This window comes from Lytechinus variegatus, chromosome 15 (assembly GCF_018143015.1).
Source record: "Lytechinus variegatus isolate NC3 chromosome 15, Lvar_3.0, whole genome shotgun sequence".
Classification (NCBI taxonomy): domain Eukaryota; kingdom Metazoa; phylum Echinodermata; class Echinoidea; order Temnopleuroida; family Toxopneustidae; genus Lytechinus; species Lytechinus variegatus.
In genome coordinates this window covers 6,591,387-6,606,318 of record NC_054754.1, presented here as the reverse complement: position 1 = coordinate 6,606,318, position 14,932 = coordinate 6,591,387, and the positions used below count along the sequence as shown (strand labels likewise).

The 14,932-nt window shown below is 35.5% G+C and overlaps 1 protein-coding gene across 3 annotated transcripts in view; it reads right to left on the bottom strand.

The window, feature by feature from the left end:
* LOC121429262 (ral guanine nucleotide dissociation stimulator-like) overlaps positions 1-9,749 on the bottom strand; it is a 49,774-nt gene extending 40,025 nt beyond the window's left edge. For all 3 annotated transcript variants that reach the window (XM_041626242.1, XM_041626243.1, XM_041626244.1), the window contains exon 1: positions 9,526-9,749. In XM_041626242.1, coding sequence (XP_041482176.1) covers positions 9,526-9,552 — 27 coding nt within the window. In that variant the 5' untranslated portion in view covers positions 9,553-9,749. The remainder of the gene's footprint in view (positions 1-9,525) is intronic.
* Positions 9,750-14,932: the final 5,183 nt, after the last annotated feature.

Genomic DNA, 14,932 nt, shown 5'->3' with positions numbered 1-14,932 from the left:
ATCTTTTAGAGTGAAAACTACATGCATACTTAAAGTAAAACATTCTTATGTAGTATGTTTAGCCTTAATGAAATGAAACCAAAATTATAAACTTGAATTAATTTTTTTTGGGGGGGGGAGTTCAAAACAAATGGCCGACTTCCCAAATATAACAAAACAACAATCCAACACAGATTTTTTTTTAAAGTTCTCAAAGAAGGTTTTATTTTTGAACTTATGGCAAAAACTGTAGCAAATCAAACTTTTATGACAGTTTGTGATTGTGATTCATTTTAATATGAATATCAGCCTTCTAAAGATAGCAAAATTATATATTTCAGGGACCATGCATCATTGAACACCCAGCAGTACACTTCTAGGGCACAACGGAACTTCAATCTTGTCAGTGTGTGCACATGGACAATTTACAAGTAAATACACTGCATTCACATTGAAAATATGTTCAAAGCATTTTTGTGTTGAATGAAACAACATATTGTATTAGACTGTTAAAAAAAATCATACCTGTACTGGTATTTCTTTCATTTTTTATTTTCAATTGTGTCCAAAAGTGTATGAATGACATCATCACAGGACCACTTGAATGCCAAACAATGTTCTGTTTACATACATGTATGGTGCTACATAAGCACTTGCCCGATTGCCAGGGGCAAGTAAAAGTTATAGTAGGGCAAGTGTTTTGAAGACCAAACCTACTTGCCCAAACTGGGCAAGCAAATTTCTCACAGTAGTATTACCCAAATTAGGGTCGATATGATATACTGACACTAACTTTGGTCATGGCTGGCAAGATAAAATTAGTTTGTAAAAAGAAATGCAAGAACAAGGTTCCTCAGATCACGTCAAAAGAGAGAAAAAAGAGATGCGGTTGCGTTGGAAAAGGGTGACCTTGTGACCGCTCCATGGCAATTATCCGCATTACTTTCGAAATGCGTTCATAAAGTCAAAATCTGGTGCCGATCTGCTATTATGCGGATAATTGCAGCATCAAAATAATGCGGATAACTCTGGTCCTCCTCCGATTTTATGACCAAGTTATGCTGCTATTAGCCGCATAATTGGGTTTATGAAAGGGGTATAAGACCCATTACATGTAGGGTGAGATTTTATGTGACTCAGCATTAGATTGCAGGCATTGTGTATGGCCTGGGGATAGGCTTCTATGTGAGTTCTAAGGAGATTTGAGAGGATGAGCATGAGTCCCAAAGCGCAAGAGACTTGGTAAAATGTACATCTGACCAACTTGAATACCGCCAAGTACATTGATACCAAGTATTGATACCACGTATGTTCAGTATTATGTCACCAAACTTTGTTATTTCTCTTTATACTTGAAGTTCATCAGGACTTCAGGAGCTAATCATGAATTATATTTGTTTTGTCCTGCTAAGGCTAGAATTGCCTTGGATAGGGCAGCGAACTATGTACATTATTGCACAGTTTCCAGAAAAACTTATATTATAGCAGGCAGCTATTAACAGTAACTCAGTACATCGAATCATAGCTCATTGTATAGGATCTTTGTGTGGGTTTGCACATACCGGTATGCATAGAACGTATTGATATGAGACGTTTGAACTGTGACAGTTCTTGCAACTTTTTGTTTATCCACTGCAAGAAGATTGTAAACAGAGTTTGATACCAAAGTCTATTTTCAGTATTGTTTACTTTAGACAATGGTGAATGAACTTTTGGCTTCATCACTTCAAACACAATCAGGAGAATTTGTCACAAAAATCAATTAGAAGAAGCTGTGTACATGTAAGGATTCAGCATCTTTTAAAAATAGTTATGTGGTGTATAGTGAGTCCACTACATATCAACCACCTTGCATGCAATAGGATGCATACTATTACAAATGATACATGAATATGCAGTGTCATTATACCTCAGTCACATTTCTCCTGTGGCAGCCTTACGTAGGTTTTTTTTTACCAAATACATACACTGTACAATGTATAGGTGGCTTGAATAAAAAGCTGTTTTCGGCTCGCCATACGGCCGCCCTAGAGGAAATAAGACTGAGGGATTAGAAATGATAAGAATCGATTATACTGCAGAAAAGCGGAATATATTGGAATAGGTTGAAATATCTTTACATTTCTTCTGATTTTTGTCCTCCATTTCACCTTTTACATATTTTCTGAAATATGACAAAATACCAAACTGATTAAAACCTGACACCTAAAGAAAATAGAAAATCTAGTTGGTGGGATGTTCTAGGAAATTTGCGATTGATTGCAAGTCGTTATTAGGTCCCAAATCATTCATAATTATTGTAACTGAAAGCAAATTGGATAGATCACTGGTCCACATTCTTATTTTTCTTAAAATAACAAAATTGATCAACACTTCAAAATTTCCATCGAAATTTGCAATCGACTGTGCAAAAATAACATCTTGTTACACCCCCATAACACATGGATATTCTATACCTGATAATATGACTTAAAAGTAGCTCCCCCCTAAAACAAAAAAGAGAGGGAAATATCAGGTATCATCCATTGCCCACAAAGAAATATTTTACACCTCTAAAAATGATTATCATCAAATTAATTGACCTATGTTAGATCTTTAATTTATGATTTTTAATATATGAATAACAAATTACATTAATATTTTCTATTTTTCTACATTTTTTTTATATGTTCTAAGCAATTGCCTTCATTTAATATGGGTCATTCCATGGGGTTGGGGCAAAAATTGTGACATCAGGGTCAAAAAATAGAAATGTAATAAATGAAATGTTTTATTTCTTATATGTTTCATGGGACAATCCTTCAACTAAATCCACTTACAGGCATTTGATACCACCCTGCATATTGGAGTAAACTGAGAAACAAGATTTGACAAAATACCACCGTTACATGGACATCATTTATCATCCTTGCTAAGACTATGCTCTCCCACTGTCAAAATAAAGGGGTTGATCTCCATTACTCTTGATAAATATGTTGCTAACTACATTGTTAGTCACTTTATTCCACACTTTCCAACATGGCATATATATTTTAATAGATTTAGCATCAATAAATGGAACTTGATGCTCTGTGTGTATACCAGTGCCATGTTCTGTGTCATTCTTTTTTCTCACCAGTCTAGAAAATTGAATTTATGATGGCATGTAGAACTAAATAGTTGAGAGAAGTCATGCCTCAACAGAATGGAATATTCTCTTTGGAAAAACTCAATTACTCTTTCTGGCCTAACCTTCTATTTTTCGTGTTACCACCGTTACATGGACATCATGTCTCAGTAACAGAGGTATACTTTGAAGCATTGTTAAGTTAAGGTCCATTAATGGCCATTACACACCAAATTCCACTTTGTGCCTTAGAATATTTGCACAAGATCAATTGATTATACTAAAGAAAAACATTTTTCATGTCAAATTCTTTGCAAATAAAAGCAAATTAAATTAGAGTTTAAACAAGGGAAAATGTACAAAATTATGAACAAATTATATTTAAAATCATACTACGGTAATCCTCAAGTTTCCACTTCCGTCTATCTCTGGAAACATTTATGTTTCTGTCTAAAGGGGAAAAAACGAAACAGTGCTATCTTATGATCTCCAAATCTTTTTACTTTAAAATATCTCCTTCAAGATATTACTTTCAAATGTACATACCACCGTTACATGGACATCATGTCTCAGTAACAGAGGTATACTTTGAAGCATTGTTAAGTTAAGGTCCATTAATGGCCAATACACACCAAATTCCACTTTATGCCTTAGAATATTTGCACAAGATCAATTGATTATACTAAAGAAAAACATTTTTCATGTCAAATTCTTTGCAAATAAAAGCAATTTAAATTAGAGTTTAAACAAGGAAAAATGTACAAAATTATTGATAAATTATATTTAAAATAATACTACGGTAATCCTCAAGGTTCCACTTCCGTCTATCTCTTGAAACATGTTTCTGTCTAAAGGGAAAAAACAAGAGTGCTAGCTTATGATCTCCAAATCTTTTATTACTTTAAAATATCTCCTTAAAGATATCACTTTCAAATGTACATACCACCGTTACATGGACATCATGTCCTTGTAATGGTCATATTGAATAGTATGACTTGACAGTCTACTTATCAACACACTAAATGCGAGTTAACTCATCTTACTCAAGTGTAGAAATACAACATCTACAGGCAAGCTTCTGAAATGCATATCAATGAACAGGTAAATTTTTTTTTATTCATACATGTACACGATTATAATTTTGATACCTTTGATACAATACTCGGGTGAAAAAGATGTAGGGAAAAGGTACTAGTTTAGTTCTTCTAAGCTATGGTTTTTCAAGACAAAACAAGACAAAGTTGGCATGCAATTCATGGACAATGCATTAATACCTTACACATATAACTTGTTTACTCTAATTTGTTTTACCTCAGTTACATGGTAATGTAGTTCTAAGTGACTTTAATTAAAATATAATCATGTCATCACTGGAATAGATGCATTGGATAAAACATTAAGTTCCAGCATGCCAAAAGGACAATTGTAAAGTACTTAGTGGACAAATTGAATAAAAAACTTACACCTGTTGTTTGAACATAGAGTTGTGAATGAGAGAGTAAAATGTACTATTTCTACTAAGCTATTCTAATAAATGTTCAAGTATAAAACTGCAAAGTACAATCTTTTCCTTTAGTTAAAAACTATATGGTAAACTTCTTACTGGCAAATGTAAAAAATGTATTACACTGTACACTAAACCTGACTATTAGAAATAACATGCAATATTTCTCTCTGCATTCAGGTTACAAGTTTATGAACTTCAAGAAGATCGGTGACCCAACGGATAGAGGTAGAATTGTGCCTCGCCATCAGGCCAGGAGTACAGGTCACCAGATTGACACTTCATGTACTGAAGATATACATTTTAACCTTCAACAGAGGCTACCTGTAGTTATTTGAGAAAAATAGTATTTGGAAGTTTGACTATTTTTTTTACACAATTCAAATTATTACATTTTAATCAACAAAACTTGCCGGATTGTTTCCACGATATTTTATATTATATGAAATCATTTACTCATGTACATGTCTTGACATTTTCTCATTAAAGTAAGGGGGAGGGTGGATTACTAGGGCAATGACAAGGAATCTGATCTGTTCTTGCAAAATACACAAGAACCCTCACTTTGTATTTTTTCATAGCAAATAGAATTCATCATTTCATAGTTCATAAATTAAATATAAAGTTATGTTTTATACAAAGATTTTTGTATTTGCTTTTGTGTTCTACTTTGTTTTGACAATACAATTACTTGCCCATTACCTGTACCTTTTCATAAATTATCTTTACTTCAATTTCGTTTCTCAATGGATGAATTTAATCCAATTTTATTCTGCATTATAATCAAGGGTGGTTCTTGACAATTCCATTTAGTTCTGTATGACCATCCTATTTAATTTTCATCTCTGAAGTTTAATTGTTCAAGCAATTACATAATATATTCATGTTTTATTGGAATTAAATGAATTAATGGAATTCAAATCTGCAATTTACCTTTTGATACAGCAAATAAACTCTTGTGAAACAAACTTGATTGTGTCACATTTTCTTTTGTTCACTTGTACATGTTTTTAAAATGTCGTTATATTGCAATAAAAAAATCACATTGAAAACAATCACACAGGCTTTTGCTTTCTGATAAAACAAATACCCACCCCCTCTCCTAACAATTGAATAAATAGAAATTAAAATACGATTGAAAAAGTCCCTAACAATTGAATATAAAGAAATTAAAAAAAATACAATTGAAAAAACGGAGAAAGAAATGAGGGAAAAAGAATAAGTGCTGAAAAGTATACCAACATTCAACAAGATGAAAAGTTTTGGGAAGGTTAGGCCTACAGCTAAGAATTACTAGTAATTGAATTATTCCCATGCTTCATCATACACAAAGCACATCTACTATGTGTAGGGGGGTAGTAACAGAAAAATTATTTTGCTCCCCCCCCCCCCCCTCCTTTCGGGCGCTGGGATCAGCTGACGAGCAGGAAATTTTTTTTTTTTTTTTTTTTTTTGGGGGGGGGGTCTACCTCCCCCGTGGCGCTGCCACTGGTTCTAAATTCTCATTTTTTTGCAAATTCAAATTTGATCCTCAGGTCTTTGATACCCATATTTCCTAGAATCAGTAGGAGCCAATTTAAACAAGGAGAAATTTTGTACCAAATTGAGATGTCATCGTGATCGTCATGATCACCAGTGAAAGAGCCGTTTCTGAGTATCCATTGGCCTATTGAATCAACATATTTCGGTGTAAAAAAATCAACTAAATTACGATTGAATCATGTCAGCTACCATTCAAAACATGTTTGCACGGAATCACAGTAATAAAAACATTTTCTTTGGAACCATTCAGCAAATCTGGAAACAAACACGGCGATGTCTTAATTTACATATTTTACTTACACAAGAAGCTACATGTGGGACCGAAGTGAAAAATAATGGAAAATTAGCGAGATTTTTCAAACTTAAAAACACTTTCTGCATGGTAATATAGTTCCACATTTTAAAGATAAGGTTTAACTAATTTCAAAATACGAGTATCGGGATAAATCTCCGTACTTACGTTGCTTTGAAAGGGAAAACATCGTGGAGATCCAATCCACCGTTTCACGGACATCGCAGGAAGATTCCCAACTGCGATGCTTCAAAACGCCCGACATCGTGGCTGTTCATGTGCATGTGGATCGCGGCTAACATCCCGTCCGTCTGATACAACGACGGTCTCTTCTCCGGTGTCTCCTCCTTACATACATGTACGCGATGAAATGTGATCCACCGTTACAAATTTGACCCGGACATCGCCCAAAACATCGGGGATACTCCATTAATTTAAATGACATTATCATAGGTTTTCAAAGCTAATCTTTTGATGAAAAGTTGCTTACTGCCTGCCCTTTATTTCTGACACATAACTTTGGAAAAAATGATATCTGACTTTTAGTTATTTACCACTTTACCGCCGTTACAGAAAAAAATAAACGCGGACATCGCATGTAACGGTGGTATGCCGAGTTGTAGGAATGATTTATGATATGAAGCCTCTTTTCATTTGCTACCCCATTACTGTTTTGTTATTAAACAAATGTTGCTTTATCAATTATGGCCATTTGAATTTGACTAAGTTTATCTTTTGATTAGATATCTTCAACTGAAAATGACCATTTTGGATGTCACACTTGGTACCCCAAAAAAGAGTCTGGACATCATCATTTAAAGTCTCACCATCAATAATTCTTGCAGTTCAACATTTTTATTTCTGCATCAAGTAATTGCTTACATAACTGCCTTCCAACAAAACCACATTGCAACATCAAAACACCAAACACATTTTCAGGATAAAGCTAACAATTCATAAGGAACACAAAAAAGTGCTGTTGCCCCAACCCCGTGGAATGACCCATATGTCATTCTAATTTTTGTTTGTATCTTTTACATGTTAATTGAAATTGTGAGCGCTTTGGGCCATTTGGGAAAAGCGCGTTATAAATGTTGAGTATTATTATTATTTTGATTTATCTAAAGTTTCTGTTCTGTTTCGATCTCATTACCGTTATTTAGACAAAATTACAAAAGTCAGGGAATTTTTTTTCAAATAAAGACAAATATAGTAACACAGACTATAGGCCTAATTATTTTTCTTATATCACTATAAAACCTTTGTTGAAGCATATAAATGTAGTTGAGGTAAATTAAAATTAGATGTAAAATATCATCCTTAAGTGAAAGTCCACAACAGAGTTAGCTTGCTAGCCCTGCTGATTGAGAAATGTGCTGCACACATGTACAGTTCTACGATCTCTCAGCAAGGCGAGCAAGCTACAGCTACTACATGTAGCTTTGTTTAGAAGAAAAAAAATTACATACATGTAGGCCTAGATATATGTGTGTCAGGACAGGTTGTGTGTCCGGACAATCAATTGTTAACAGCCATTTGGAAAAATTAACAAGCAAAGTTTCATCAGTTTCTAATTCTAGTACTTAAAAATGCCGTATTGAAGAACCATTTATAGATAAAATTACAAATAATAATTTTTATAAATTGTTCTTCAAAACGGTATTTTGTAACATCGCTTCTCGAAGCTACGTCATAACGAAGTGGTTCAAGCCTATTGTATTTACGGTTAATTACGGTGTTTACGAACGGATCGAGGGACCTACAGGAGATCAGTCTGGTAAAAAAATCTCATTTTTATACAAACATTTTGTTCATACCTTCATACACAAATAGGTGTACAGTCACACATCACATATATCCACTTGTTCACTGCTACCACCCTGCCTGTGGGGAATCTACAGGTAGGACTATGGTATGCCAATGTTGTCCAGAGCACACACTTTAAAGTCATTAAAATATCACTTTTGTGACCAAAATTACTAATTTCCATACAGTTGCAATTTATTTTTCAATAGTAACTTGGGAATAATTTTTGTATTCACCAGAGCGCTCAAAAACTTGAATTTTGGGCATATTTTTGTGTACGCCCTCTATTGGTGGAAATTAATATGGCAAGAAAATTTTCATTTTTTGATCTCTATTTTTAATTAAGAAAAAAATGATTTAAAGTATCAAATTTAAATAAGAGCCAAGTTGTATGAATAATAGGTGTAATGGAAACTGTCAGTGTAAAAACATCAATCATTTGCCCCAAACAAAAAGAGAAAATTAGCCAAACATTGCCACCCTTATTTTGCCACACATGGAGATATAACTGAGAACAAGGTTATAACATAACCTTGTTCATTGAATGAGTGCATATATCCAGTTGTTGTGAGTCTGGACGATCAATTTTAGAAAGTCATTTGGAAAAAAATACAAGCAAAGTTTCATTAATTTTTAGTACAAAATGTTAGAAAATATTATAGAGAACAAAACAGATGATGATTGCAACAATTGAATTCATGTTTTTAGTGTGATCTAAAGACAAAAAAAGAAGGCTTAAAAAATATAGTGTCCGGACACCCGACCCCCCATCCTACATGTAAATTTGTTGCATTTTATTTATCTGTACTACAGATACATAAAATGCAACAAATTTATGTGATCATGTAGGTTTAAAGATGGATTTCCTAGGAAAATCCATCTTTAAACCTACAAGGCTAAATCACATAAATATGGCCTAGGCTAGGCTATGGAGTATGGGAGGGTTTCAAGGCTTTGACCTTTTTAATATAGCCACTCATTCAATAATGAACAAGGTTATGAATTATATAGCCAATATTATTGCAATAGGGGGTCTACCGATATGAGTACGGTATGACTTTGTCAAAATATTAGAAAATATCATAACTGAGACTCCTCGAGGCTAGGTTCACTATTTTAGTTTAGCATCACTCGACCACGGCTACGGTAGATATTATAAGTAACATGTGCAGGTGTGTATTGTTTGGAGTGTGTGTTCCCTGAGCTGTGCTGTGGCGCGCGTGTATCTGTGTCTGTGACTGTGATCGACTGTACTGTGGAGTGTGTATTGTCTATTGACAATTGAGTTCTACTCACCGTTCTTTCCTTTTCTTTACTCTCCATTCTTCAGAAAGGATCTCCGTTCGATATCACTAACATTTTCACACATCTACGGATTGTTTTGACAAAAAAGTTCCAAGCCAGAATCAATCTCTCATTCTTAAAAAGTTGAATCAAAAACTTAATTTGTCTTAATTTAGGAGTCAACAACGAGCAATCGCCACAATAAAAGCTTTCCCGAGTCTACCGAAAGATAGCGCTAGAACATTTGAAACACTGATACGCCCATTTCCTTATCTAGTATTTTTGTCGAAAGTTTCCCCGGTATTATGTGCACTGCCGATCTGAGTAAAACTCGATCACCCTTTGTGTCATTCTGGATGACATGCATGCACTAGAAAACGGCTCTGTCGCTCTAATGATACTCCTTAATTGAGGCTAAACTTATGTAAAACACATACGGTAGATTAGACTCAGGAGTGCCGTCTATGGTCCACAACATAGTGTTAAATACGTACCGTACTAAACAACTCTATGGTTATCGGCGCGCTCTTCGCGCTCCGCGCCCCGCCTTCGCGTCAAATCATAGATAGATAAGATGTTTGCAAGTGAACACACCAATAGAATTGCAATTTTATATGTTTAACATATTTTTGTCTCACCTGCGAAGCAAAGTGAGACTATAGGCGCCGCTTTTCCGACGGCGACGGCGTCAACATCAAATCTTAACCTGAGGTTAAGTTTTTGAAATGACGTCATAACTTAGAAAGTATATGGACCTAGTTAATAAAACTTGGCCATAAGGTTAATCAAGTATTACTGAACATCCTATTAGAGTTTCATGTCACATGACCAAGGTCAAAGGTCATTTAGGGTCAATGAACTTAGACCATGTTGGAGGATTCAACATCGAAATCTTAACCTGAGGTTAAGTTTTTAAAATGTCATCATAACTTAGAAAATATATGGACCTAGTTCATGAAACTTGGACATAAGGTTAATCAAGTATCACTGAACATCCTGCCTGAGTTTCACGTCACATGACCAAGGTCAAAGGTCATTTAGGGTCAATGAACTTTGGCCGAATTGGGGATATCTGTTGAATTCCCATCATAACTTTGAAAGTTTATGGATCTGATTCATGAAACTTAGACATGATAGTAATCAAGCATCACTGAACATTTTGTGCAAGTTTCAGGTCGCATGATTAAGGTCAAAGGTCATTTAGGGTCAATGAACTTTGGCCGAATTAATCGGGGGGTATCTGTTGAATTACCATCATAACTTTGAAAGTTTATTGGTCTAGTTCGTTAAACTTGGACATTAAAGTAATCAAGTATCACTGAACATCCTGTGCACGTTTCAGGTCACATGACCAAGGTCAATGAACTTTGGCCGAATTGGGTGTATCTGTTGAATTACCATCATAACTTTGAAAGTTTATGGATCTGATTCATGAAACTCGTACATAAGAGTAATCAAGTATCACTGAACATCCTGTTTGAGTTTCAGGTCACATGATCAAGGTCAAAGGTCATTTAGGGTCAATGAACTTTGGCCGAATCGGGGTATCTGTTGAATTACCATCATAACTTTGAAAGTTTATTGGTCTAGTTCGTTAAACTTGGACATTAGAGTAATCAAGTATCACTGAACATCCTGTGCGCGTTTCAGGTCACATGACCAAGGTCAAAGGTCAATGAACTTTGGCCGAATTGGGTGTATCTGTTGAATAACCATCATATCTCTGTAAGTTTATTGGTCTAGTTCATAAAAAGTGGAGATAAGAGTAACCATGTATCACTGAACATCTTGTGCGAGTTAGAGTAGTATTCAAAGTCAGCACTGCTGCTATATTGAACTGCGTGATGCAGGTGAGACGGCCAGATGCATTCCACTTGTTATGTTTTATAGCGCTTTGTGATGTTTTTACAACACATTTTTGTAATGGATTTATAAATTATTCCTTTTGTCAAAATAATTGGGCATGATCGGGGCATGATTAAATGGATGCGTTTCCCGCGCGTTTTCATGGCGATTAGCCCCTTGCCCCCCGCTCAATGATAGAAATAGGCCTAATGACTCTATTATATCATGGACCTACTAGGTCCATGATTATATACACTACTGTCTACTCTAACATCCGGTCTAAAAAAAAATTGTCAGACTTTTGTGTTTTACAGGGCAGTGATCATTAAATTATTTTTGCAGCCAATGTGCATGGCGAGTATCCCGTTCATTAATTAAATGATGTTGCAGATTTTCCTCTTTTTTTTTAAAGTTCATAAAGTGCTCTTAGCTAGTGCAAGGTTTCACTTCAGATGTTGTCTCCCTGGTCACCACAGTCCCTCGTAATATCCAGGGGTGTCATTGAGATTAATACCCATCTCCTTTCATGTTCTGTGATATTATTTTCATTGAAGAATTATATGAAAGATGCCAACAAGAGATATGGACGAAAACATACCATATGAAAAGGAGGTGGAGATGGATCGGACATGTATTGAAGCGGATGACATTACAAGGATAGCACTGCAATGGACCCGGGCAATGGACCCCCGAAGGAGAAAACGAGGTCGACCCACGGGGCCCAAGAACACGGGGAGCGTTTCATAAGAGGGCAGACGCCTTTATCCGACAAGTCCGGGGGAGCGTTTCATGAAAGGACTTGTCGGACGTTTTATCCGACAAGTTCCCTTTTATCCGACAGATACTCTCAGCCAATCAAAATTAAGGAAAGATGTCAGATCTGACAACTTGTCAGGGAGCGTTTCATGAAAGGACTTGTCGGACGTTTTATCTGACAAGTCCCATTTTATCCGACAGTTACTATAGTAACAGTGCCTCTCAGCCAATCAGAATCAAGGAAAGATGTCAGATCTGACAACTTGTCAGACAAAAATGTTATCCGACAGTTACTATAGTAACAGTGCTTCTCAACCAATCAGAATCCAGGAAAGGTGTCAGATCTGACAACTTGTCGGACGAAAATACTGATGAACGCCCCCCCGGTATAACGGACCGTGGAGGGCAAAACTACATCCAACAGAAAAACACACATTTTAAATTGGTGAATTTCACATGAAACACAGCCATTATCAAACAAATTGTCGACAGGAACGGCAGCGTTTGCAATACTTTAGCATTAATTCCCGTAAAGAAACAGCTTGATTGGTAAGAAACAAGAAAATAATATTCAAAGGAAAAACTTGTAAGAATAATCCTACGTGCCTTAAAGGGGAATGAAACCTTTGGAACAAATAGGCTTGTGTAGAAACAGAAAAATCAAAGAATAAGAATAAAGAAAGTTTGAGAAAAATCAGACAAATAATGAGAAAGTTATGAGCATTTGAATATTGCTATCACTAATGCTATGGAGATCCTCCCATTGGCAATGCGACAAGGATGTGTGATGTCACTGATGAACAACTTTCACTTTGGTGGACTATAAAATACCCTCAAAATGTCTCTTTTTGCTTTTTCTAATGATGATACAAACTCTTTATCCATGATGTATTCTTAAAAAATATGTAATACATGCCCTCATGTAGAAAGAACACATGATCTATGGATAGATGTGATAAAAGAGGCAATTCAAGTGAAAAATATACTAAAGTAATGGGGAGAGTTGTTCACAAGTGACATCACACATCTTTGTCGCATTGCCAATTTGCTATCTCCATAGCAATAGTGATCGCAATATTCAAATGCTCATAACTTTCTCATTATTTGTCAATATTTTCTCTAACTTTTGTTTATCTATTTCTTTGGTTTTTCTGTTTTAACACAAGCTATCTTGTTCCAATTGTTTCATTCTCCTTTCAGTTTCATGAGTCCTGTAAATGGGGTAGATAAGTCATTTAATTTGTTCTAAGGGATGGTGCCCCTTTCGAAAGAAAAGTACCCTTTGCCCCCCCCCCCCCACTTTAAACTTCGACAAGCCGCCCCTTCTATAGTCTTGTATGTACACTCAATAGCATAAAGAATCAATTCGAGGGCGAAGCGCGAGTCAATTTGTTGATATTCCGACCTAAATATGAAACATTTTAAGCACCATTTGACTGTGCATTTCAACAGTGGCGTAAATACGGGGGGGGGGCACGTGCCCCCTTCCCCCAAAATCTGCTGGTAAAAAAAGGAAAAGAAAATAGGGGATAGAAAGAGCATGAAAGAAAGAAAGGAAGAAAGAAAGAAAGGGAGACATAGTGAAGAAGAAAAAGGGGAATATCAGAAATATATTTTAATAATTTTGATGAAACATAATTTGCTTGGGCCTATCACACCCCATGCTTACATTGTCTGTTCATGAGATACATAATCCCTTTCATGATAATTAAATGGCGTCTAGCTGTTTCCAGATCAATATGCAACAAATATTTTTCGCTCTTATAGAGCTTTTTCTTTTGGTTTTATCTAGTGACATAATACGCATCTTTTTCATGATTACCACCTTTCAAAGTCTGAATAAAATATCTTTTTGGTGGGATGGAGTTGTCCTAGCTTTAAATATGTATGCTGTTCATGAATTTCGACAAACAGTTCTTAAAACGTCGCATTTCAGCCATTTTCCACAAAATTTGATTAATGAGATACGTATTCATTATTACAAAAAGTTGTCTGCATTTAGGCCTAATTCCATATTTCAAGATATCTGGCCCGCGCTTCGCGCTCGCATTATTTGACCATCGAGACAACGTTGCTCTTCGTGAATTGCTAGAAGAGTCCTTGAAGTGTTCCCTATTGATCAATATGTACAATAATTTCAGCTTGGGCTTCGCGCCCTCATTGTTTGCTAAAACGTGACATTCTTAACACAATTATTTTTGTAACATATTGAACAGAAACTTGAGTCCCGAGCAGAACACATTGCGCATCATTATGAATTAAAAACGGGGTGTTAACATCTTGAGTAGATTATTATCATATTATTTTCATATTATTTCATTACAATTTTCCTCATCCTTTCTTTCTTTTTCTCCAATCCGTCCCTTTTAAATGAAATATTTATGATTCCATTGATATAGTCTAGGCCTGAAGACCCCAGCTTGTTAATTTATTCCATTTTTATTTATTAATTACAAATCTTTATCCAGAGTAGCCTGCTCAGATTATACAAACAAACAAACAGCTTTTATCATGTACAATCTTTGCTTTTGCGAGTACTCACGACATTTTTTTTTGGGGGGGGGGCGGGGGATGCCCAATCATTGGGGATTTCTGGGGATCGAGTTATGAGGAAAAACTTATTACAAGAATTTTCAGATTACCACTCCAATAATAAGTAGGTTTGACCTCTAGTTGCATTTTTCGATGTGTGTAAAATAAATTGTTGTATCTTTGGTGATTTGGAAAAAAATGTATATCAGTCACGCACCCATCCTTGGTTGGTAGGGAGGGGGAGGCCGGGAGGGGGCTAGCTAAGTAACTCGCGTACTCGCACTCG